This window comes from Hemitrygon akajei, chromosome 29, assembly GCF_048418815.1.
Source record: "Hemitrygon akajei chromosome 29, sHemAka1.3, whole genome shotgun sequence".
Classification (NCBI taxonomy): Eukaryota; Metazoa; Chordata; class Chondrichthyes; order Myliobatiformes; family Dasyatidae; genus Hemitrygon; species Hemitrygon akajei.
The window spans coordinates 22,492,359-22,514,832 of NC_133152.1; the positions used below are offsets into that span (position 1 = coordinate 22,492,359).

General features: G+C 42.9%; 1 protein-coding gene across 10 annotated transcripts in view; it reads left to right on the forward strand.

The window, feature by feature from the left end:
• The window catches only part of clcnk (chloride channel K), a 65,049-nt gene that overhangs the window by 9,462 nt on the left and 33,113 nt on the right, over positions 1-22,474 (forward strand). For all 10 annotated transcript variants that reach the window (XM_073031842.1, XM_073031841.1, XM_073031840.1 and 7 more), the window contains exons 2-6: positions 1,233-1,361; positions 12,755-12,883; positions 17,989-18,128; positions 18,629-18,706; positions 21,134-21,212. In XM_073031842.1, the coding sequence (XP_072887943.1) occupies positions 1,233-1,361; positions 12,755-12,883; positions 17,989-18,128; positions 18,629-18,706; positions 21,134-21,212 (555 nt within the window). The remainder of the gene's footprint in view (positions 1-1,232; positions 1,362-12,754; positions 12,884-17,988; positions 18,129-18,628; positions 18,707-21,133; positions 21,213-22,474) is intronic.

Consider the following 22,474-nt stretch of genomic DNA (forward strand, 5'->3'; position numbering starts at 1 on the left):
AAGTGTATTTAACTGCTCTAATATTGATATTCCTTCAGTTTTAATATAAGGGGTTACTAAATAGTGGTTCTCCCCTTTCCCACCATCCATCACCTGCACCCCTCTCTTTATCTACTTCTTTCAGTGGTGGAGAAGCCAACAGCTGTGTTCCCTACAGAAGTAAGCTCGGGATAGACTAGGGGTCAAATTTAAAGTTTTCATGTTTCAGGGTTCATTTACTTTCATTAAGAGAACTGTCAGGCAGCTTTGTGTCGTGAGCAAATAGAATGGCTCGGGCTTGCTGTAAAAGAGGGCAGCACTTTCATGTGAGGGGTAGGAGGTTTAAAGAGGGGTCTTAGGGGTAGGTCAGTTACACAGAGAGTGGATTAGAAACATCATGCTGCAGGAGGTGGAGGATCAGATGTAGTTACTATATTTAAGAGTCATTTAGACGGACTAGGCAAGGCAGAGAAGGATACAGGGCAAATAGTCTTAATGCAGATGTGCACAAAAGTCATGTGGATGGGCTGAACGGCCGATTTCTGTGCTGTGCAATCCTCTGACTCGAACGAAACGAGCTGAGCATTCATCACATTTCACATGCCCAGCATCTTATCAGGGGTTATTGAATCAAACCTTGTGGTCATGAGAGAGCCATGGGAGCACGGCACCCTCTACGGGAGACATTTCTGAGGAATATGGAAATTTGAATACTTAATTTATCTAAAATCATGTCCAGGTAATAAAATAAAGCCAAGATGACTAAGGTCTGTGACCAAGAGAGAGGTAAAAGAGATATAAAATACAAGGTACTATTTTAGTTTTCTTCAAATTTCCAACAATGAATAAAATTTGAAGGAGTGAGACCATAAACATTAAGTATTCGGAACAGTGAAGTCATTTGGTAGAAATTGAATATTCTGTTAAAAGTTACACTTGAATGGACGAGGCCTTACTTGTTTGGTGAGTAACGAATACATAACTAGAGTGACTTGGTGCTCTTTTGCATCTTTGAATACCCTTGAGTCTCAATGTCACAAAGGTTTAGTAAGAGAATGGAAACCAGTCAGAAACTTCCTAATTTCCAAGATTAATGCAGATGATGGAAGTTGCTCTCCAACAAAATTGTGCAGTCTGATTGGGACCCTAAAATGATTGCTATGAAACCTGTGTATATGTGATCAGTCTCTGTAATGACAGCTAACATATACATTATAATGAAAACTTTCCACGCTTCATGATCTGTCTTGCAGTAATTTTGACTTTTGTCAAACGTCAGCTCTTCCGGGTGGGAGACGACTGGTATTTTCTCTTCATCCTTGGAGTGTTGATGGCTCTTATTAGTTTTGCGATGGACTGCACAGTGGTCAAACTTTTCAAAGGTAAGCACAGGCGGAATTCTTACACTGTTTTACTGACGCTTTTCTAAAAACTCACTTTGGAGTTGGATGTGTCGAAGATGAGGACGTCATTTAGCGCCCTGCCCAAACCAGACTTGTTAAAGTAGTGGTGAGCCGCCTTCTTGAGGCGCTGCAGGGGTCTGGGTGGTGGCAATCCTGCGGAGCTGATGGGTACGTAGATGCAGTGATTTCTTTTCAAGAAGGATTCTCTGGGCTTTGGAGGGAAGCTGCGTGTGGAGATGGAAGGCATCCCTGGTTTGAGAGGTCCTGTTAGGGTCAGCTGGGCGAGCTGGTAAGGAAAGCGGGCTCTGTCGTGGGCACAGAACTGGAGAGTATGACATCGGTAGCAGAGCAAAGGGCGCTGAGTAGGCTACGGTCAATCATGGAAAACCCTGATCATCCTCTACATAGCACCATCCAGAGACAGAGAAGCAGTTTCAGCGACAGGTTACTATCGATACAATGCTCCTCAGACAGGATGAAGAGGTCAATACTCCCCAATGCCATTCGGCTTTACAATTCAAACGCCAGGGGTAGGATATGTTAAAGTGCCGGGGTCAGGACTGAGCTTAAGTTACCATTCAATGTATTTCTTAGTAAACTATTTAAGAACTTTTTAAAAGCTATTTATTAATGCTTTTTGAGAGGGTGATTTTAGATGCATATTTATATTGAGTTAAGTAGTGTATGTAATTAGTTTTGCTACAATAAGTGTATGGGACATTGGAAAAATATTGAATTTTCCCATGGGGATGAATAAAGTATCTATCTATCTAGTTACAGTGCATTTTGCAGATGGTGCTCACTGCAGCCACGGTGTACCGGTGGTGTGGGGAATGAATGCTTGGAGTGGCTGCTTGGGGGCCAGTCAAATGGGTGGCTTTGTCCTGGGTCGTGGCAATCTTATTGAGAGTTGCTCATGCTGCAAGTCGAAACTAATCCCGTTACACTCCTGTCTTGTAGACGGTTGAATGGCCTTGGGACATCAGGAAGATGAGTCTCTGTCCCACTCTGGCAGCCGTGTGGCTTGTCCAGTTGAACTTCAGGGCAGTAGGTCCTCTCAAGATGCTAATGGCGAGGGCTCAGGGATGGTCACATCACTGAATACAAAGAGCTGACAGTTAGATTTTTAACTGTTAAAGATGGATATTGCCTGCACTTTTGTGGTCCACATGTTGATGGTGTCATGTTTATCTGATGGAGAATAACAGAATCTACTGCTTCAAAGTTCAAAGTACGTAAAGGTCACTATATACGACCCTGAGATTCATTTTATTGCAGGCATACTCAATAAATCCATAATAGAATAGTAATCGTAATAGAATCAATGGACTGCACCAAATGGGTGTTCAACTGTTGTGCAAAAGACTGCTATGCAAATACAAAAAGAAAAAAAAATAATAAATAAATTATAATAGATTTTGAGAATATGAGATGAAGAGTCCTGGAAAATGAGTGGGAACATTTCAATGATGGGGTAAGTGAAATTGAGTGAAATTACCCTCTTTAGTTCAAGAGCCTGATGGTTGAGGCATAATAACTGTTTCTGAACCTGGCGGTGTGAGTCCTGAAGCATCTGCACCATCTTCCCGATGGCTTGTGGTTTATAGATCTTGTTCTGAAGGAAGAAAGTTAACATCTCCAGGGCTGTCTTCGATCTGGGATCGTCGAGGTTGTTCTATTGCACAGAATGGAGTCTATCAGCTGTACCTCGTGCCATTGAGTTCAAGTTCAGTTCCGGATTCTTGTCACAAAGCTCTAGGGTGACGTTCAAGTGAAGAATTAAAGAAGAACTCTCTAACTGGCAAAGTTGCAATGTTAAACCCTCTTAGGTAAGTTAAAAAGAAATCCTTTGGTATTATATTGAAGTGTACAGTGATCCCTGAGACCTTCACACCCTAACCACTGTGATCTCCCACTTACCCTTACTCTAACACTGTCACTATCACACCATACTTTGCACAGGTTTGCTGTGGGTTTAAATTGGCTACAACTCCTGCATTACAGTAGTAATTACATATCACAAGCATCACTTGTTCTTTATTAGCATTACATTTTCCAGATGTTAGTATACTTTTGGATAAACTCCCAGAATTTAAACTTTGTGTCCTGTGTACAATCAATTTTCAAAGATGATTCTTATTTTAAGGGTCCAACTCAGAGAGAGCATTACACTTTTATAGCACTTCCATAATTGTAAGTTCTTTAAATATATCAATCTCCTTAGAAAACCTTATATGAACCTTCAAATGAGATAGTTTTACTTACAGTTCACACTGTAAATAATCACAGATCCTATGGTTAGTGTCTGTGTAAGCTGGTGGGATCTTACCGCCAATCACGTTAACCACTCCCAACCCCCAATTCTCCACTTTCCGCAGTGATCACTCCCTCTGCTATTCCCTTGTCCATTCGTTCCTCCTGCTAATCTCTCTCCTGGTACTTTGGCAAGAGGCTAAAATGCTACTCCTGAGGATTCACCGCCATTCAGGGCCCCAAACGGTCCTTTCAGGTAAGGCAACACTTAACCTGTGAATCTTCTGGGGCCTCCTCCATATTGATGAGACCCATTGTAAATTGGGGGACCACCTCCGCTCCATCTGCCAAAAGCGGAAGTTCCCGGTGTCCCAACATTTTAACTCCCATTCTCACTCCTGTTCCATGGCTCCCTCTTGTGCCAAGATGATGGCACCCTCAAGGTGGAGGAGCAACACCTTATATTCCATTTGGGTAGTCTCCAACCTGATGGCATGAATATTGATTTCTCCTTCTGGTAAAAAAATTCTGTCCCGCCCCTTCTATTCCCTACTCTGGCCTCTTACCTCTTCTCTATCTGCCCTATCACCTCCTCCTTCCCTTTTTCCTTTAGTCCACTCTCCTCTCCTATCAAATTCCTTCATCTCTAGCCCTTTACCTTTCCCACCCACCTGGCTTCACTTATCATATTCCAGCTATCCGTCTTCCCCTCCCCAACCTTTTTATTCTGGCGCCTCCCTCCCTCCCTCTTCCCCAGTCCTGAAAATGGATCTCAGCCTGAAACGTTGACTGTTTATTCATTTCTAATCGTTGCTGCCTGGTCTGCTGAGTTCCTCCAGCATTTTCTGCGTGGTGCTTTGGATTTCCAGCGTCTGCAGAATTTCTTTCGTTTATGATTTGTTTGCCTTTTATTGCCGATAACTGCCTGGTGTTTTATCAACACAAATATCCACAGCTTGATGTTTGCAGCAATCACACCAATGCTATTGAGGTAACTGCAGATCAAAATTCAGCTGAACCTTCCAGGACTGGAAGAGGTGAGTTTGGGAAGGCAAAGCCAACTCTAGTGGAATCCTTGGCAAAGTGCTTTGAGCATCAGTTTATCATAACTGACTCCCCGTTTCTTCAGAGTCAAATGCAAGATCCATTCACACTTAGAGCAGAAATGGGAGAAGACCATTCAGCCCCTTGTTCTTGTCCCTCTTTGCAGGTTAAATCCTCAACAAACTAAAGGATTTGTCAAATGTGATTTTCCTTTCACAGAACAGAGTCAGAATCAGGTTTTGTATCACTGCTATATCTCATGAAATTTGTGGCAGAGTAAAATGCAATAAATATTAATATTTTATAAATTATAAGAAGTACTTTATATATAAAAATGTAACTAAGTGGTGCAAAAGAGCAAAAAAAAGAAAAACAATATTATTGAAGTAGTGTTTTTGGGTTCATTGTCCATTCAGAAATCTGATGGCGGAGAGGGAGCAGCTGTTTCCAAAATGTTGAGTGTTTGTTTCCAGGCTCCTGCACCTTCTCCGTGATGGTAGCAATGAGAAGAGGGCATGTCCTGGGTGATGGGTATACTTAATGATGTATTCCACATTTTTGAGGCATCACCTTTTGAAGGTGACCTGGATCCTGGGGAGCTGGTGTCCATGATGGAGCTGACTGAGTTTACAAAGATCTGCAGTTTTTTCCGATCCTGTACAGTGGCACCTCCATACCAGACAGCGATACAACCAGTTAGAATGCTCTCCATGGTACATATGTAGAAATTTGCCAGAGCGTTTGCTGACATTCCAAATTTCTTCAAACTCCCAGTGAAATATAGCCGCTGTCATGTCTTCTTTGTAATTGCATCAATAGTTCTTCAGAGATGTTGATAGCCAGGAACTTGGAATTGCTCATCACTTCCAATGGTGATCACTTGATGAGGACTGGTGTGTGTTTGCTTGACTCCTCCTTCCTGAAGTCCACAATCAATTCCTTGGTCTTCCTGATGCCGAATGCAGGGTTATTGCCGTGATACCGCTCAACCAGCTGATTTATCTCACTCCAGTATGCCTCTTTGCCATCTGAAATTTTGCCAACAATAGTTGTTTCATCTACAAATTTATAAATGAAGTTTGAGCTGTGCCTGGCTACACAGTTGAGGGTGTAGAGAGAGTAGAGCGGTAGGCTTTGCATGCAGCCTTGAGGGGTGCTAGGGTTGACTGTCAGTGAGAAGATGTCATTTCCAATCTGCACTGACTGTGGTCTCCCGATGAGGAAGTCAAGGATCCAGTTGCAGAGGGAGATACAGAGGCGCAGGTTTTGGAGCTTTTTGATTAGAACTGAGGGTGTGATTGTGTTGAACGCTGGGCTGTAATCTATAAACAGTAGCCTCACGTAGGTATTGCTATTGTCCAGGTGATCCAAGGCCTAGTGGAGAGCCAGTGAGATTGCATCCACGGTAGATCTATTGTGGCAGTAGGCAAATTGCAGCAGGTTTAGGTCCTTGCTTAGGCAGGAGTTGATTCTGGCCATGATAAACTTCTTAAAGCACTTCATCACAGTAGATAAGAGTGCAAATGGGTGATAGTCATTGGGGCAGCTGACTCTGATCTTCTTGGGCACTGGTATGATTGTCACCCTTTTGAAGTATGTGGGAACCTCTGACTGTAGCAGTGAGAGATTGAAGATCTCCTTGAACACTCCTGCCAGTTAGTTGGAACAGGTTTCAGTGTCCTACTAGGTACACCATCAGGGCCTGATGTCTTGCAAGGATTCACCCTCTGTGTTTTTTTTTTATTACGTAGTTCAATCTAGTTTTTTTGTACTGTGTCATGTAAACCATGGTCCTGAAAAATGTTGTCTCATTTTTACTATGTACTGTACCAGCAGTTATGGTTGAAATGACAATAAAAGTTGACTTGACTTGACTTGATTACTGATACATGTAGTTTACCAATCTTGTCTTGGTTAGATTTAAGACTGATTCTGTTCTCCAATTGGCCTACCGGAGCAACAGATGCCATATCATTGGCTCGTCACTGAACCCCGGAACATCTGGACAGCAACACCATCTTCTCCATGATCTCCATCAGCACAGGCGCACCACACTGTTGTGTGCTTAGTCCCCCGCTCTACTCACTTTACACTTATGGATGTGTGGCTAAGCACAGCTCCAATGCCATATTCAAGTTTGCTGCTGACAACACTCTTGTAGGCTGGTGATGAATCAGCATATAGGATGGAGATTGAAAGTCTGGCTGAGTGGTGCCACAACAACAACCTCTCACTCAATGTCAGCAAGACCAAGGAGCTGATTATTGACATCATTAGAAGAAAACTAGAGGTTCATAAGCCAGTCCTCGTTGGAGGATCAGAGACGGAGAAGGTTAGCAACTTTAAATACCTTGGTGTTATCATTTCAGAGGATCTGTCCTGGGCCCAGCATGTAAGTGCAATTATGAAGAAAGCATGGCAGTGCCTCTACTTCCTTAGGAGTTTGTGGAAATTTGGCCTGATTTCTAGAACTTTGACAAACTTCTATAGATTTGTCATGGAGAGTAAATTGACTGGCTGCATCCCAGCCTAATATGGAAATACCAATGCTGTTGAATGGAAATTCCTATGAAAAGTAGTGGATATGACCCAGTCCATCATGGGTAAAGCCTTCCCCACCTACATGAAACGCTGTCACAGGAAAGCAGCATCTTGTCATCGGGGACCCACACCACCCAGGACATGCTCTCTTCTTGCTGCTGCCATTAGGAAGAAGGTACAAGAGCTGCAGTACTCACACCACCAAGTTCAGGAACAGTTATTACCCCTCAACCATCAGGCTCTTGAACCAAAGGTTCACTCAAATTCACTTGCCCCATCTTGAAATGTTCCCTCAACCAATGGACTCACTTTCAAGGACTCTTCAGCTCATGTTCTAAATATTTATTGTTTATTTATATTATTGTTTCTTCTCTTTGCACTTGCACAGTTTGTTATCATCTGCACTTTGGTTGAATACCATAGTTGGCGGTCTTTCATTGATTATGTTATAGTTATTATTCTATAGATTTGTTGAGTATGCCCACAAGAGAATGCCTCTACTTCCTGAGGAGACTGAGGACCTTCGGAGTTTGCAGGCCTCTCCTTCAGATGTTTTACCAGTCTGTTGTCACCAGTACAATCTTTTATGCGATGGTGTGCTGGGGCAAGGGCATCAAAACGGGTGACCCCAACAGGCTCACTAACCTGATTAGAAAGGCTGGCTCTGTTATAGGAGTCAAACTGGGCACACTGGAGGCTGTGGTAGAACAGAGGATCCTGGCAATTCTGAACAATGTTTCTCACCCTCTGCACACCACCTTGGTTGAACAGAGGAACACTTTTAGTAATAGACTAAGACAACCGTGCTGCTCCAAAGAGACCTATATGAGGTAATTCTTACCCTCAGCAATTAGGCTCTATAATGAGTCAACCTATAGCCAGGGAAGTGATGGCCCCTCCTGTTAGACTGTTTGAAGTAACTTATTTTTTATTATTTTTTACTTTTCTAATATTTGTATATTTGTGCACTTGTAATGCTATGTGACACTATAATTTCCTTTGGGATCAATAAAGTATATATCTAAGGATGTATGTGGTGACATAAATATACTTTGATAATAAAATTTACTTTGAACTTTGTACTATGATCTAAATCACATTTAGACTTTATTTTAAAGTACTATTATACAATATTATAATCACTTCACTAAAGTCCTATTAATAACCATGTTATTAATGAATTCTTTAACATTGTGCATTTCCAGATCTAAAATAGCCTATTCCCTCATTGAATCTTCAATGCCTTGATTCATAAAATTAGTGTGTTCTTCCCACTAGTACTGCCTAGACTATAGATTAAACACCAACAATAATTATTGATCACCCTTCCTACATGGCCTACAGTTTCCAGATTTATGCCACCTCCTGTGTTATGACATCTCTTTGGGGTCCGGTAGATTAAATCAATGATGTGTTAAACCCGTTCCTTGTTGTTTCTTTCTAACCGGCGCACCAAGTATATAATGGGGTTAAGTATATAAAGGGTAAAAGAGAGTCAAGGTAGATACAGCACCAATAGAGAATGATGCTGGAGATATTGTAATGAGAGATGCAGAGATGGCAGAGGGACTGAATGTGTATTTTGCATCAGTCTTCACAGTGGAAGACATTTGCAGTATACCGGACATTCAAGAGTGTCAGGGAAGTGAAGTATGTGCAGTGAAAATTACGTCTGAGAAGGTGCTCAGGAAGCTCAATGGTCTGAGGGTGGATAGATCTCCTGGACCTGGTGGAATGCACCCTCGGGTTCTGAAGGAGGTAGCTGGAAAGATTGCAGAGGTATTAACAATGATCTTTCAAGAACTGGTAGATTCTGGCATTGTACCAGGTGACTGGAAAATTGCATATAGAAACATAGAAAACCTACAGCACAATACAGGCCCTTCGGCCCACAAAGCTGTGTCAAACATGTCCTTACCTGAGAAATTACCTAGGGTTACCTTATAGCCCTCTATTTTTCTGAGCACCACCTGTTCAGGAGTCTCTTAAAAGACCCTATCGTATCCGCCTCCACCACCGTTGCCAGCAGCACATTCCACTCACTCACCACTCTCTGCGTAAAAAAACTTACCCCTGACATCTCCTCTGTACCTACTTCTAAGCACCTTAAAACTGTGGCCGCTTGTGTTAGCCATTTCAGCCCTGGGAAAAAGCCTCTGACTATCCACATGATCAATGCCCCTCATCATCTTATACACCTCTATCAGTTCACCCCTTATCCTCCATTGCTCCAAGGAAAAAAGGCCGAGTTCACTCAACCTATTCTCATAAGGCATGCTCCTCAATCCAGGCAACATCCTTGTAAATCTCCTCTGCACCCTTTCTATGGTTTCCACATCCTTCCTGTAGTGAGGCGACCGGAACTGAGCACAAATGTTACTCCACTATTTAAGAAGGGTGGGAGGCAGCAGAAAGGAAACTATAGACCTGTTAGCTTGATGTCAGTGGTTGGGAAATCGTTGGAATCGATTGTTAGGGATGAGATTGTGGAGTACTTGGAGTCACATGACAAAATAGGCCAAAGCCAGCATGGTTTCCTGAAAGGAAAATCCTGCCTGACAAACCCACTGCAATTTTTTGAGGAAATTACAAGCAGGGTAGACAAAGGAGATGCAGTAGTGATGGTGTACTTGGATTTTCAGAACGTGCCACACATGAAGCTGCTTAGCAAGATAAGAGCCCATGGAATTACAGGGAGATATTAGCATGGGTGGAGCATTGGCTGGTTGGCAGAATACAGAGAGTGGCAATAGAGGGATCCTATTCTGGCTGGCTGTCGGATACCAGTGGAGTTCCACAGGGGTCGGTGTTGGGACTGCTGCTTTTTATGATGTATGTCAATGATTTGGTCTATGGGATTAATGGATTTGTGGCTAAATTTGTCCTCCTGAACAGGTGGTGCTCAGAAAAATAGAGGGCTATGGGGTAACCCTAGGTAATTTCTCAGGTTTAGGGGAATAGGCAACAAAGTGCCAAATGAAATACAATGTTGAAAAGTGTATGGTCACGCACTTTGGTGGAAGAAATAAACGGGCAGACTATTACTTAGATGGGGAGAGAATTTAAAAGGCAAAGATGCAAAGGGACTTGAGAGTCCTTGTGCAGGATACCCTAAAGGTTAACCTCCAGGTTGAGTCAGTCGTGAAGAAGGCAACGTTGGCATTCATTTTGTGAGGTATAGAATGTAAGAGCAGGGATGTGATGTTGAGGCTCTATAAGGCACTTGTGAAACCACACTTGGAGTATTGAGTGCAGTTTTGGGCTCCTCATTTTAGAAAAGATAGACTGATATTGGATAGGGTTCAGAGAAAATTCATGAGAATGATTCCAGGAATGAAAGGATACTCGCATGAGGAACATCTGGCAGCTCTTGGGCTGTATTCCCTAGAGTTCAGGAGAATGAGGGGGCATCTCATAGAAACATTCCAAATGATAAAAGACTTGAACAGTCTTACAAAGTCTAACAAAGTTATTTCCCATGGTAGTGGGGTCTAGGACAAGAGAGTACGACTTCAGGATTGAAGGACGTCCATTTAGAACAGAGATGCGGAGAAATTACTTTAGTCAGAGGGTGGTAAATCTGTGGAATTGATTGCCACGAGCACCTGTTGGGGGCAAAGTCATTGGGTGTACTGAAGGCAGAAATAGGTAGGTTCTTGATTGGCCAGGACATCAAAGGATATGGGGAGAAGGCAGGGGAGTTGGGATGACTGGAAGAATTGGATCAGCCCATGATTGAATGGTGTAGCAGACTCGATGGGCTGAGTGGCCTACTTCTGCTCCTATGTCTTATGATCTTTGATCCATCCAGACTGATATTACTTCTTGATTTTCCAAGCTATGATGTATATACTTGTTATTGGGATGAGGATCCTAATTAGCCCATTTCCTAGAAAAATTAATTCACAATTTGGTTACTTTCCAGAAGGGCTTTTAGAGTCTGTTCATTTATTTTTATTTGTGCCATTAACTCCCCTTATCTTGTTACGAGTATGATGTGCATTCAGGTATGGAGTCTACAAGATTGCTTTATATTTTCAACTCTCTCCGGGAGAAGATATATTTCTATTCTCTATTCTCTGTCCCTTGTTGACATCTTCTGGTTATTAATAACCACTCTTCTGCATTCTACTATCAACCAACTTGTCTTTTTTCTTCAACTTTCTAAATTTTATCTCACTATAACCTTCTCACGCCTCCCTTGCCCCCCAGCTATTTAATATGTGCAATTCTAGTTCTTCAATAGACTGGAGCCAAACTGATTCAGGGGAAGCCTGTGCTAGCAGAACAGCTGCCCCTTTCGCTAGCACCGTTACCAGTCCCCTGAGAACTGAAATACATTTTTTCCACATCGATCTTTCGCAGTGCGTTCTGCTCTCTCAACATTATCGTGACTGAATACCTTTGCATTCTTACAACCTGAATGAGGCCTTTTCCATCCTCCCGGTAGCCTCTTCTCTTGTCAAAGCCAACCTGTGAGTACGGTGTTAGGTCACTTCCTAGAGCTGTGCCCAGGTGTCTACTCACCTTTCCTGGTTCTGACCCAGCCCCAGGGGTCCTTTCAGGGTGGGAAAGGGCAATCGTATTAGGGCGAGGGACTGGGAGAGGAAGGTTCTTCTGGAGAAAGAGTTGGGAGAGCCCAACATTGAGTGGATTGGGTCAGAGAATTTTCTGTTGGGTGGTGGGGATATCTTAAATAATTTACTTCTTATGAATCAGGAGATTATTGAGCCCAATAGGTCTTGAAATTGAAGACTCCATTTATATTCAACAACTTGTGTGATTTGTTTTCAATGAAGGATAAAATGAGCTAATGTACTTCCACTGGTCACAATGAGTGCATATTTAGTAAATAAACAAGGCTTATGTTTCATTTTCCAGCATCACTATCTGCCCTTGCCCTGCCTTTGAACCTCTGAACATTAATAGTTTGCCAACATTTCTTCCAGTTACAAAGTGCAGCAGAAATAAACGCTTTCTACCTGGGTGGCATCAGCAAATGGACTTAACACGTCCATTTGAGCAGTGAGATTACTGGGGAAATGGCACCAGGAGATCCGGGCGGGTTATAGTTTCTCCCAATGATTAACTTTAGGAGTAGGACATTACCGTGTTCAACACATAGCATAATTAGCAAAATAAACTGGATCAAACCTTCTTAGTGAACTTGAAAGATTAGCTTTATTTGTCACACATGCATCGAAACATACAGTGAAGGGTGTTGCTTGCATTGAATCAAATCGGTGAGGTTTATGCAAATTTCACCAGGCTCCTGGCACCAACGTAGAATGCCCACGACTCACTCACCCTCACTCGTGCGTCTTTAGAGTGTGGGAGGAAACAGGGGCACTCAGAGGAATCTCACGTTGGCGCGGGGAGATCGTACAAACTCCTTCCAGACAGCAGTGGGAATAGGGCGGCTGTAAAGCGATCGTGCTAACTGCTGTGGAACCGTGAGTTTGACACGCAGGCAGGATGTGCTTTATTCCTGCGTTAAGGGTTTGGGGCTTATCGAGCTTCTTGTGTTTCTGCAGCCCACCGGTGGCTCTACGAGCAACTAGATGGCAACAATCTTTTGCAGTACGTGTCTTGGATTGTGTACCCTGTTGCCATGACAACGTTCTCCACCGGTTTCTCTCAGTGCTTGTCGCCACAGTCAGGAGGTAAGTCCGCCACAACACCGATTTATTTATAACTGCACAAGTATTCACACAATTTGCCTCCCACTGGTACTGTGAACACGCCACAAAACACAGCTGCTCGTGCGTGTCTTCTGCAGGAGAAAAAAAGTTCCCACGTCAAGATGAGCTGAAAAGCATCGTTAGATACGCAGGTCCCTTTTGAAATCCTATCCGTAAATTCCAGAAGATTTCAGGGATTCAACTGGAAGTAAGAGTTGGTGTGGTAATCCGGTAACGAGGATGTAATTAGCCAGGCTCTCGACGGAGGTAGTATCAATGCTACCACGCTCAGAGTGGGTAGCCATGTCCTTGATGGAGAGTGAGAGTGCGTCAGTGGGCTGAGTATTTCTGCTGCTGAATCTCTAAGCAATCTTTGACGACAGTACTGGCAGCATGGAAAGTGAACTTTACCCCTCCATGTTCGTTTGAATCAGGATTTGTTCCATCCACTAGAAACATTGGTGCTGACTCTCCTCTGTTTAAGATACGTGTGTGAGGGAGAAGGATATTATAGAGCAAACAGCTCAAATGGAAAATGACTGCAGTTTGATCCAGGGCACAGAAGCTGAATATGGTGAACATTTTAGCTTGAGCAGCAACACCAAGGATTTGTAAATGGAAGCGCACGCTTGACCAAGTTGATTGAACCCTTCGGAAAGATGACTAAACCAATACTCAATGGAATATTTATTTTGATGAACATCCGGAAGGCATTTGTTGTTGTCCCTCATTAAAGGATAAATAGCTACCATTGAAGCTCATGGAATTGGAGGCTCAGAAACTGGTTGGAAACCAGGAGACAGAGATGAGCGCTGGTGCCCTGAAATATCTACCCTGGGGACTGTGGTTATTCACCATATCCGTAAATAGTTTAGATGTTAGGTTGGAAAACCACATGGAGACAAAACTGTGGAAAGAAACATCTATGATCCCAATAAAATACTAACAGGTGAAGTGAACGGAAGTTTTAAATAAGCAAGATGTAGAAGGACCCGTAGAGATAGATTAGCAAAAAGGACAGTGTGCACCAAAGGGCCAATTTCTGTGCTGTCAACCCTATGACTCCTACACTATTGTGGTAAATAGATAATTATGCCGGCAAATGTGAAGGCATCTATAAGGATAGTACTGAGAATCTTTAAATGGTGGAAAGCTGGTAGCAGTAGACATCCATTTACAGAACATCATCAAAACGGCTAATGCAATTAGATCCGGGCGACAGAGGAAGACTAGTATAGCTTGCAGCGGGATCTGGACAAATTGGAAAAATAGACTGAAAAACTGCAGATGGAATTTAATGCAGACAAGTGTGAGATGTTGCATGTTGAGAGGAGCCCCCCAGGGTAGGTCTTACACAGTGAATGATAGGGCACTGAGGAGTACTGTAGTACAAGGATTGTAGGTCAATAATTCATTGAAAATGGCGTCACGAGTAGCTGGGTTCGTAAAGAAAGCTTTTGACACATTGTCCTTTATAAATCAAAGTATTGAGTAGAGGGGTCCTCTATGACTATGACACAAGAATCAGAATCAGGTTTATTATCACTCACAGGAGTCATGAAATGTGTTGTTTTGTGGCACGGTAATTTGCAATACATAAAAGATAACTATAAGTTACAAATAAGTAAATAACGAGTGCTAAAGCAGAATAGTGACGTAATGTCCATGGCTTCATGGACCATTCAGAAATCTGATGGTAGAGGGGACGAAACTGTTCCTAAAACGAGTTATATAGGAAGTTACATTACAGCTATACAAGCCCCAGGAAAGATCAGCAGCTCCCCAAAGTCCTCCGTCCTGGGTCAGTCCTCCAGGTTGTCCCCAGGTATAGCCCATCTTCTCGGTGTCCTTCCCCTGCCAGGGATGAGATCTTTGGAGCTTCTGTTGGGGTTTCTGTAGCTCTGGGTTTTTTCAGGGTGAGGTTGCTAGCCCCATGCCCAACCCTCCTCCTTTCACAGCCAGGCTCAGAACCATCTATTGCTGAGTTGAAAAGATCATTCCGGGTATTTTAAATTGCTCTAAGTTTTTCAATTCCAAGCATTAAATTATGAGGAGAGATCCCACAATCAATTTTGTGTTCTTTGGGATTTAGGTTAATGGGTGGTTTGACTGAAATTTTCATGGTTTTAGGTTAATTAGTACATATGAACATATGAATTAGGAGCAGGCCATTCTGCCTTCAAACCTGCTGTGCCATTTAATAAGACCATGGACAAACTGGTTGCACCCTCACTCTGCATTCTCATTAACTCACAGTAACCTCTTAGCCTCCCGTTTATCAACAACAGCCTCCGCCTGAAAAACGTTCAGATTCTGCTTCCAGCAACCTTTGTGGAAGAAAATTCCAAAGGTTCATGGTGGTGTTATAGAAAATAAACTCATATCTCTCTTAATTTGTTGTCCATTTATTTTTAAACAGAGACCGCTCGTTGTTTACTTTCTCATGAGAGAGAAAAACAGCATCTCCACCTCCACCCTGTTAAAACCCCACAGGGTCATTCATATCTCTGTCTAGTCCACTCTCACTCTTGGTTCCTGTGGATGAACGCAGAGATACTGTTCTGAGGGTCTGGGCTCGAGGACTAGGGACATGTCCGAGGATTCTAAGGTTGGAAGCAGAGGAAATGTTTCTACATCCAGAGGCTGATAGGAGTTTGGAACTTGTTTCTGTAGATAGTTGGTGGTTTATTTGACTCCTGAGATCTCCGTTAACCAGATTGGCCTGGAGATGTGGAGTTTGGTTACAGAGGACCCCATCTCACCGATTGCCCGAAAAGGCTTGGGGGTTGGGGGTAATTGTCACATTCCCACGTTTCTTTGTACCTGACTCCCTCTTGTGGCCAACGTTCTCCTGATGTAACACACACAAAATGCTGGAGGAACTCAGCAGGTCAGGCGGCATCAATGGAGGAGAGTAGACAGTGTTTTGGGCCGGGGACATTCATCGGGTCTGGGGAAAATGGGGGTGGGAGCCAGAATTAGAAAGTGAGGGGTAGGAGTTCTAATGATCTGATAAGGTCCCAAGACTGATTCTCGTCCCGTAACAGCGGTCTGATTTGTAATGACTGGTGTTATAAGGCTGTCAGTGGAATATTGTACAGCACTAACTGTGTGTGATGACAGTCAGCTCTACCTCTCCATCACTTTTCGTAACTCCACAACCATCCCCATGTTGTCAGATCACGTCATCAATCTGGGGCCATGGATAGAAAGGTTAGCTTTCTCTATATGAGCACCCGACAAGTTAGCCCCAAATCTCAACAGTCACCAATCGCCAGCTCCCTTACCTCTGACTCCATCTTCTTATTATGACTACTTGTTCAGGTGACAGAAGTCAACACCGACTTCAACCTTGTACCCAATCTGCTACTGTGTCATCTTGCTTCCAATTTTGCAGCATTCCTTGGATCTGCCCACCACCCAGTCGGAGCATCCCTGTGCTGAGTTGCCAAAGCTCCTTCCTTGATACCTCCTGCCCTTCAGTAGGGCAATATACAAAGGTCATGTTAACAGTCGGATTTGTAAATAGAATACTATATGGTGCCTGACCGTGTAATCTAACGTTCTCAGCGGAGGGAGAGTCGCAGGAAGCAGATGTTCTTGTAACTCTGATTTTCTGGAGTGGACACCAGGACGAAGATTACGGACTGAGCGGAAAAGATTTCCTGACTTGCACAACCGATTGTCCGCTACCGTGCTGCTCGTGCTCCAAGAAACAAGTCCTCAGTCGAGCAGAGGCTGTCAGGTGGGCTGTTAGCTGGAGGGTGGGGAAGTCAGGTGGGCAAAGATATTGGGAGAAAGGGGCGCGCATTGGAAAAACAAACGGTTTTAACTTGCAGTGACAAGGAATAGTCCAGGAAAGAGCTACAGATACAAGAGGATACCAGAGCCTTCTCTGCAAACACAGTTCTTCATTGAGCTATGATGCACACAAGGGAGACAAGAGAGAATCATGGACCATTGTGGTGGCCAGGAGCTGCCTGACTGACTTACCATCATCAGGTGTTTTTGTCCAAATAATTATTTGACTAAACTCAAGAAAGGTTAAAAAACAACAGTTAAGCTACACCTTAATATTGTCCCATCATTTCTGATGGTAAATAAATTGTGTTTTACATGAAGGCAGAATTGAATCATAACCATGACCTTTGCCAGAGAGACAGGGTGTCAACTGCTCCTCAGCATCTAAAATTTAGCACTGAGTAGAATATTTGAAAACATATTTGCCTACATGTATCAATATTTATATTGCTAGAGTGAGACGATTTTTTGATATATGAACTTTTGTCCCATGCGTTGTTTATTTGCTGTAACCTTTGACATCCATCTGTCAGTTCAGATCTGAAGTACTGTAAAATGTGGCTAGACTGCCCCCAATAGGCCTTATGCAGTACTCTGAGTTAAATACCACAGTTAATAGACAAAATAAACAAGTGAAATTGAATGTACTATTTTAAACAAAACAGATGAAGGATCTCAGCCCCAAACGTCACCTCTTTACTCCTCTCCATAGATGCAGAGCTCCCCCAGCATTTTGTGTGTGTTGATAACAAAAGAACTTCTCTTTACATAGAGCCTCAAAGTGTTTTGAAACTGAACACTCAATGAATTACTTTCTAAGTGATACAGATACAGCCTTTCCCTTGTAAGCTTCGGACACAAGATACCTCCAAGGAGAACACGAGAAACTTCCCCCGCCATAAACTATAGGAAGACCAGAACCTACTGTTTAAGGCACTCCGATTCCAACTGGAGTGATGTGGAAGAGAGACATGTTGGATGAAGGTAGTTCGATCGACCACACTGACACCTGCAACGTTAATGAACCCCTATAACAAACTATGTTATAACTTTGCTCAAGACAGTTTCAATATTGAGATCTGAAGTGATTCGGATGGAATAAAACAGGGAGAAATTCATACAGGACAAATGGTAAACACCAAGGGGGCCCCTTTCCCTGAAGTTTCGGTGCTTTGTAACTCTTTTTGGTAGTTGCTTAGTTAACTTGAGCCCGGACTTTCTATGCTGTTGCTTCTCCGGGTGATGTCTTTGAGACGCTTGCAGATGAATATCAATCTCTCATTCAGGTTCGGGGATTCCGGAGCTGAAGACAATCCTGACCGGAGTCCTTCTGGAGGAGTACCTAACCATGAAAACCTTTACAGCAAAAGTAGTTGGTCTGATATGCTCCCTGGCAGCAGGGAGTACAATCTTTTTAGGGAAAGTGGTAAGTTTAAACCTGATACACGTTCTCCGGGCGAAATGGTAGGAGCTTGGGCACGGGGGGGCTGGAAAGGGAAGGCAGAGGAAAAGGAGGAGAGGTGAAGTCAGGAAGGAAATGTTGAACTGAAGGACATTGAGTGAGATCTGAAATAACTGAGAAAAGGTAGGCTAGGGGGACAAAGATCCAAGAGGAGGAAAACCTTTTGGAAGGATAAGAAAAACAAAAAGGAAGAGAAAAAAAAACTTGTGAAATGACAGGTATAGATTCAGGTTTGGAACCTAAGCGTGGGAATGAACCCCAAATGTAACACTGAAATTTAAACAAAAATACACCGCGGATGCAAAAATCTGAGATAGGTGCAGAAAATCCAGGAAGCGCTTGTCAGGTCAGGCAACGAGTATGGAAAGAGAAACAGTTTTAACATTTCATGCCTTTGATCTGCTGAGTGTTTCCAGCACTCTGTCCTTCTACATGAAACGTGACAATTTTCCTCTGATCCTCAGGGGCCCTTTGTACACATATGCAGCATGATTGCTACTTACTTGGGAAGGATCCGAACGACAGTCACCAGGGATTATGAGGTAATGAGGGACATTGAAGTTAAATTTATTCATTTTTCATTTTCAATCTTTTTTTATTGATTTTTAAACAAAAAAGATACAAATCAGAGAAGTTATAGCAAACAAATAATGCAAAAAAAGTACGAACAACAAAAGGGATATATACTGTCAAAGTCATATAAATATAATATTAAGCTATTGTATATAAACAAGAAACCACAACTCCTCTTGGCAAATCATAGAAAAGAAAAGACTGGAAATTTTTATAATAAAAGAGAAAGAAAAACCGCTAAACTAACCTAAAACAAAAAAGAGAGACTGGGCAGTCCATTTGAGGATAAAATTAGAAAAGAAAAAAGAAAACATCCTTCTGGTCAGTTCTGAACCTTTGCGGATAAAGAGGAACAAAAAGAAAAAAAGAAAAAAAATTACCTAAAAAAAAGAGAAAAGAAATTAAATCATATGAAAATATTAAATGAAAGGTTGCCAGGCTTGCTCAAAATTAAAACATTGAAGTTAAATTTATGAATCATTAAACCAGACCTGGCAACACCCTTTCAAATTTTCTCTGTACTCTTTCAACCTTATTTACATCTTTCCTGTAGTTGGTGACCAAAATCGCACACTATGCTCTAAATTAGGCCTCACCAACGTCCTATAGAGTGTTTACTTCATCTCTTTCTGCTTGACCTTCACCTACTGTCTTGCTAGACTGAACTCATTAGGTTTCTGAAAGGAGAAGAGCACAAGGGTAATGTTGTGGGGCTGAGAGGGAAATGTTAGAGGTGCTCGTCTATAGCCCTTGTTGCTTGTAACGGAATGTAATATGTGGTCTTCAGTGGCCAATCCCCCTTCTCCACGGAAGATTTAATAACCTCCTGCTGCACCTGGTTCTGTACCCACTTCTCTCACAGGAGGGCAGGAGATGTGTGAGCTAGTGCTCTGAAAGTAGTTCGGATGGCGTGGCTTTCCCGATCGGATAACCTGCAGTCAGTGGGAGCTGAGGAGTGGGCATGAACCTTGGGATAGTGTGAAGAAGGTGAGGGGGCAGTAAGGCCTGGGATCGTCAGGCATGGTCGGTAGAGGTCACCAGTCGTTGAATGATGGAGATGTGGTGAGGACCACTAGCTGAGCAGAGCAGTGCAAACGGTGGGATGTGGCGGCAGAAAAGGCACTTGCAAGCCTTGATCAAACGAACAAGATCTGTTGACTCCTCGGGGTGTTTGTGGCGGGACTCCTGGCTCCATTCCACCACTCTTCCTGGCCCTTCCAGATACCCAGTGACTACTTGCTCCAACATTCAGCCATTTTCTGTCTCGGGACAGCTGTAGGTGATTTGCATAAGCGCCCAGTAATAGGATAAACAGACACAGCTCAGTTTCTCCAGCATTTTGTGTGCACTGCTCTGGATTTCCAACATCTGCAGAATCTCTTGTGTTTATTATTAGAACTCTCCAATTTAGCCCCACTGTATATTTAGTTATTGCTGGAAGTATTTCCTGCCATTAGCAAACTGTGTAATAATTGTAAATTTTCATATGACAGCAAAGAAACTCCCAATGTTCTTAAACTTGCCCGAGTTCTGTCTGGATGGCAACGTACACAGTAGGCTCACAATCCAGTGGACTCCAGTAAATTGGGACACATCGGGACCATTTTGTCTCAATTAAGCGGCTGCCCCAATTAGCCAAAATTTAATGAAGATATAAAAATGTGAACTGCTGAGTCATAAATTACATATTTAAATGAAATGCAGAATTTGAACACTATCGATACTGCTACGGTGCAATAAAACTGTGTATTAGTTCCTAATAGTTATTGACAGAGGAATTCTTCCAGTGCATGCTGCGGAGTTTTTTTTACTTTAAAGGAACAAAATTACGTAGTGCAGATAATCAACTGCCTTCATACAATGCCTTTGACAAATTCATCCTCCAAATCATCATCTTCACTGTAACATTCAGGATGACTATTGATACCTTCAAATTCTTCATAGCTCCAACTCGTTGAAGTAGCAAATTGCTTCATTTTTTAAAATTCCCGGCCATTTCTGGCATCTCCAAGCCCGAGTGCCTGAAACGGCAGTCAGCTGAACAGTTCTGAATTGTCTAACTGCTTATCTCTCGCCAACTATCAGTGGCAAAAATCACTGCCTTTTTTCAACACGAGCACACACAACCGGTGCTATTTGAAAAGTGTTCTCTCTAAGCACAGAGAAACGTCTAACAGCCACACAAGTGAGCTCAACGGACACTAGAGAGAAACTGACCAGCAGTTAAGCAGCATAGCGTCCCAAGTAAACAAAGGGAATCCTGGCTACTTTTTTGATGAGTTTTTGTTCTTGAAGAGTTGTCTCAAATAAGCAGCTGACCCAGTTGATTGGAACCCACTGTACTTTGTATTGCGACTGAACCAAACCCAGTTCAGCCTGATATTCCTTTCCTACAGAATACAAGCAAGAGGTACGAGATGCTGGTGGCGGCAGCAGCCGTCGGGATTGCCAGTTGCTTTGGCGCGCCCATCAGCGGTAAGTAACCAGTTGGGTCAAAGTAGCTCCCATTTTGCTATAGAGACGGGAGGCGATGGCTGGTCACAGTTGAGGAAATGTGGATAATGTTCCTGGCCACTCCTTAACACAAGGAGGTAAAAACTGGGAAAAGACAGTTTAGTTGGGGACAATTTGTTTTTAGCGATCTATAATATTGTTGAAAACATAATGGATCCCAATGAGCTGGTTGTATAATTGGAACTGCCATTTTTCTACTTCTATTGGAAAGGTCTTAAGGACGAATTCTATTTTTAGTGGGGTTTGCTTTCTGCTTGTGTATATTAAATTTAACAGAAGAGCTGTTGGAACCAAAGATAAACAACTTCTGAATATGCTCAAGTTACCATTTATTTCAAGGGGAATAGAAAATAAAAGCAAGGAGATAATGCTGAGCTGTTGAGAGACACTAGTCAGTCCACACTTGGAGTATTGTCAACAAATTTGGGCCCCAGCAAAGGAAGTTGTGTTGTCATTGGAGGGAGTCCAGTGAAAGTTTACAAGGATGACTCTGAGAAAGAAAGGATTAATGTATGAGGAACATTTGGTAGCCTTGGGCTGTACTCACTGGAATTTAGAAAAATGCGTGGGGATCTAATTGAAACCTACCAAATGTTGAAAGGACTAGATCAGGTGGATGTGGAGAGGATGTTTCCTCTGGTGGGGGTGTCCAGAACTAGAGGGCACAGCCTCAAAAGTGAGGGGTGACCTTTTAGAGCAGAGGTAAGGAGGAATTTTTTTTAGCCAGAGAGTAGTGAATCTGTGGAATGCTGTGCCACAGGCCGTGGTGGAGGCCAAATCCATAAGACGGAAGCTGATTGTTTCCTGATTGGTCAGAGCATCAAAGCATATGGCAAGAAGGCAGGTGTATGGGGTTGAGTGGGATCTGGGATCAGCCATGAAGGAATGAACTCGACGGGCTGAATGGCCTAAGACTGTTCTTATGTCTTGTGGTTACCACAGAGTCTTAGAGTTTTCCTGCGGAAATTTTTTCTTCCAACCGGCTCCCGTTTGAATGTGTTTCTTGTAACCATCTCTCCTGAGGTTGTTGGCTCCTTCCCAAGATACTTAATGCATAGGGTGGACACATTGGGTGAAAGGGTCCATTTGTGAGCTGTTTGACTCTGGGAAGCTGCGAGTTCCTGTCAGCTTTCAGTGGTCAGTGTTAGTGGCCATCAGTCATGCCCGCTGGGTGACTATTAGCATGACCTCATCAAAATGGCAACCCTCACACAAGCCGCTCT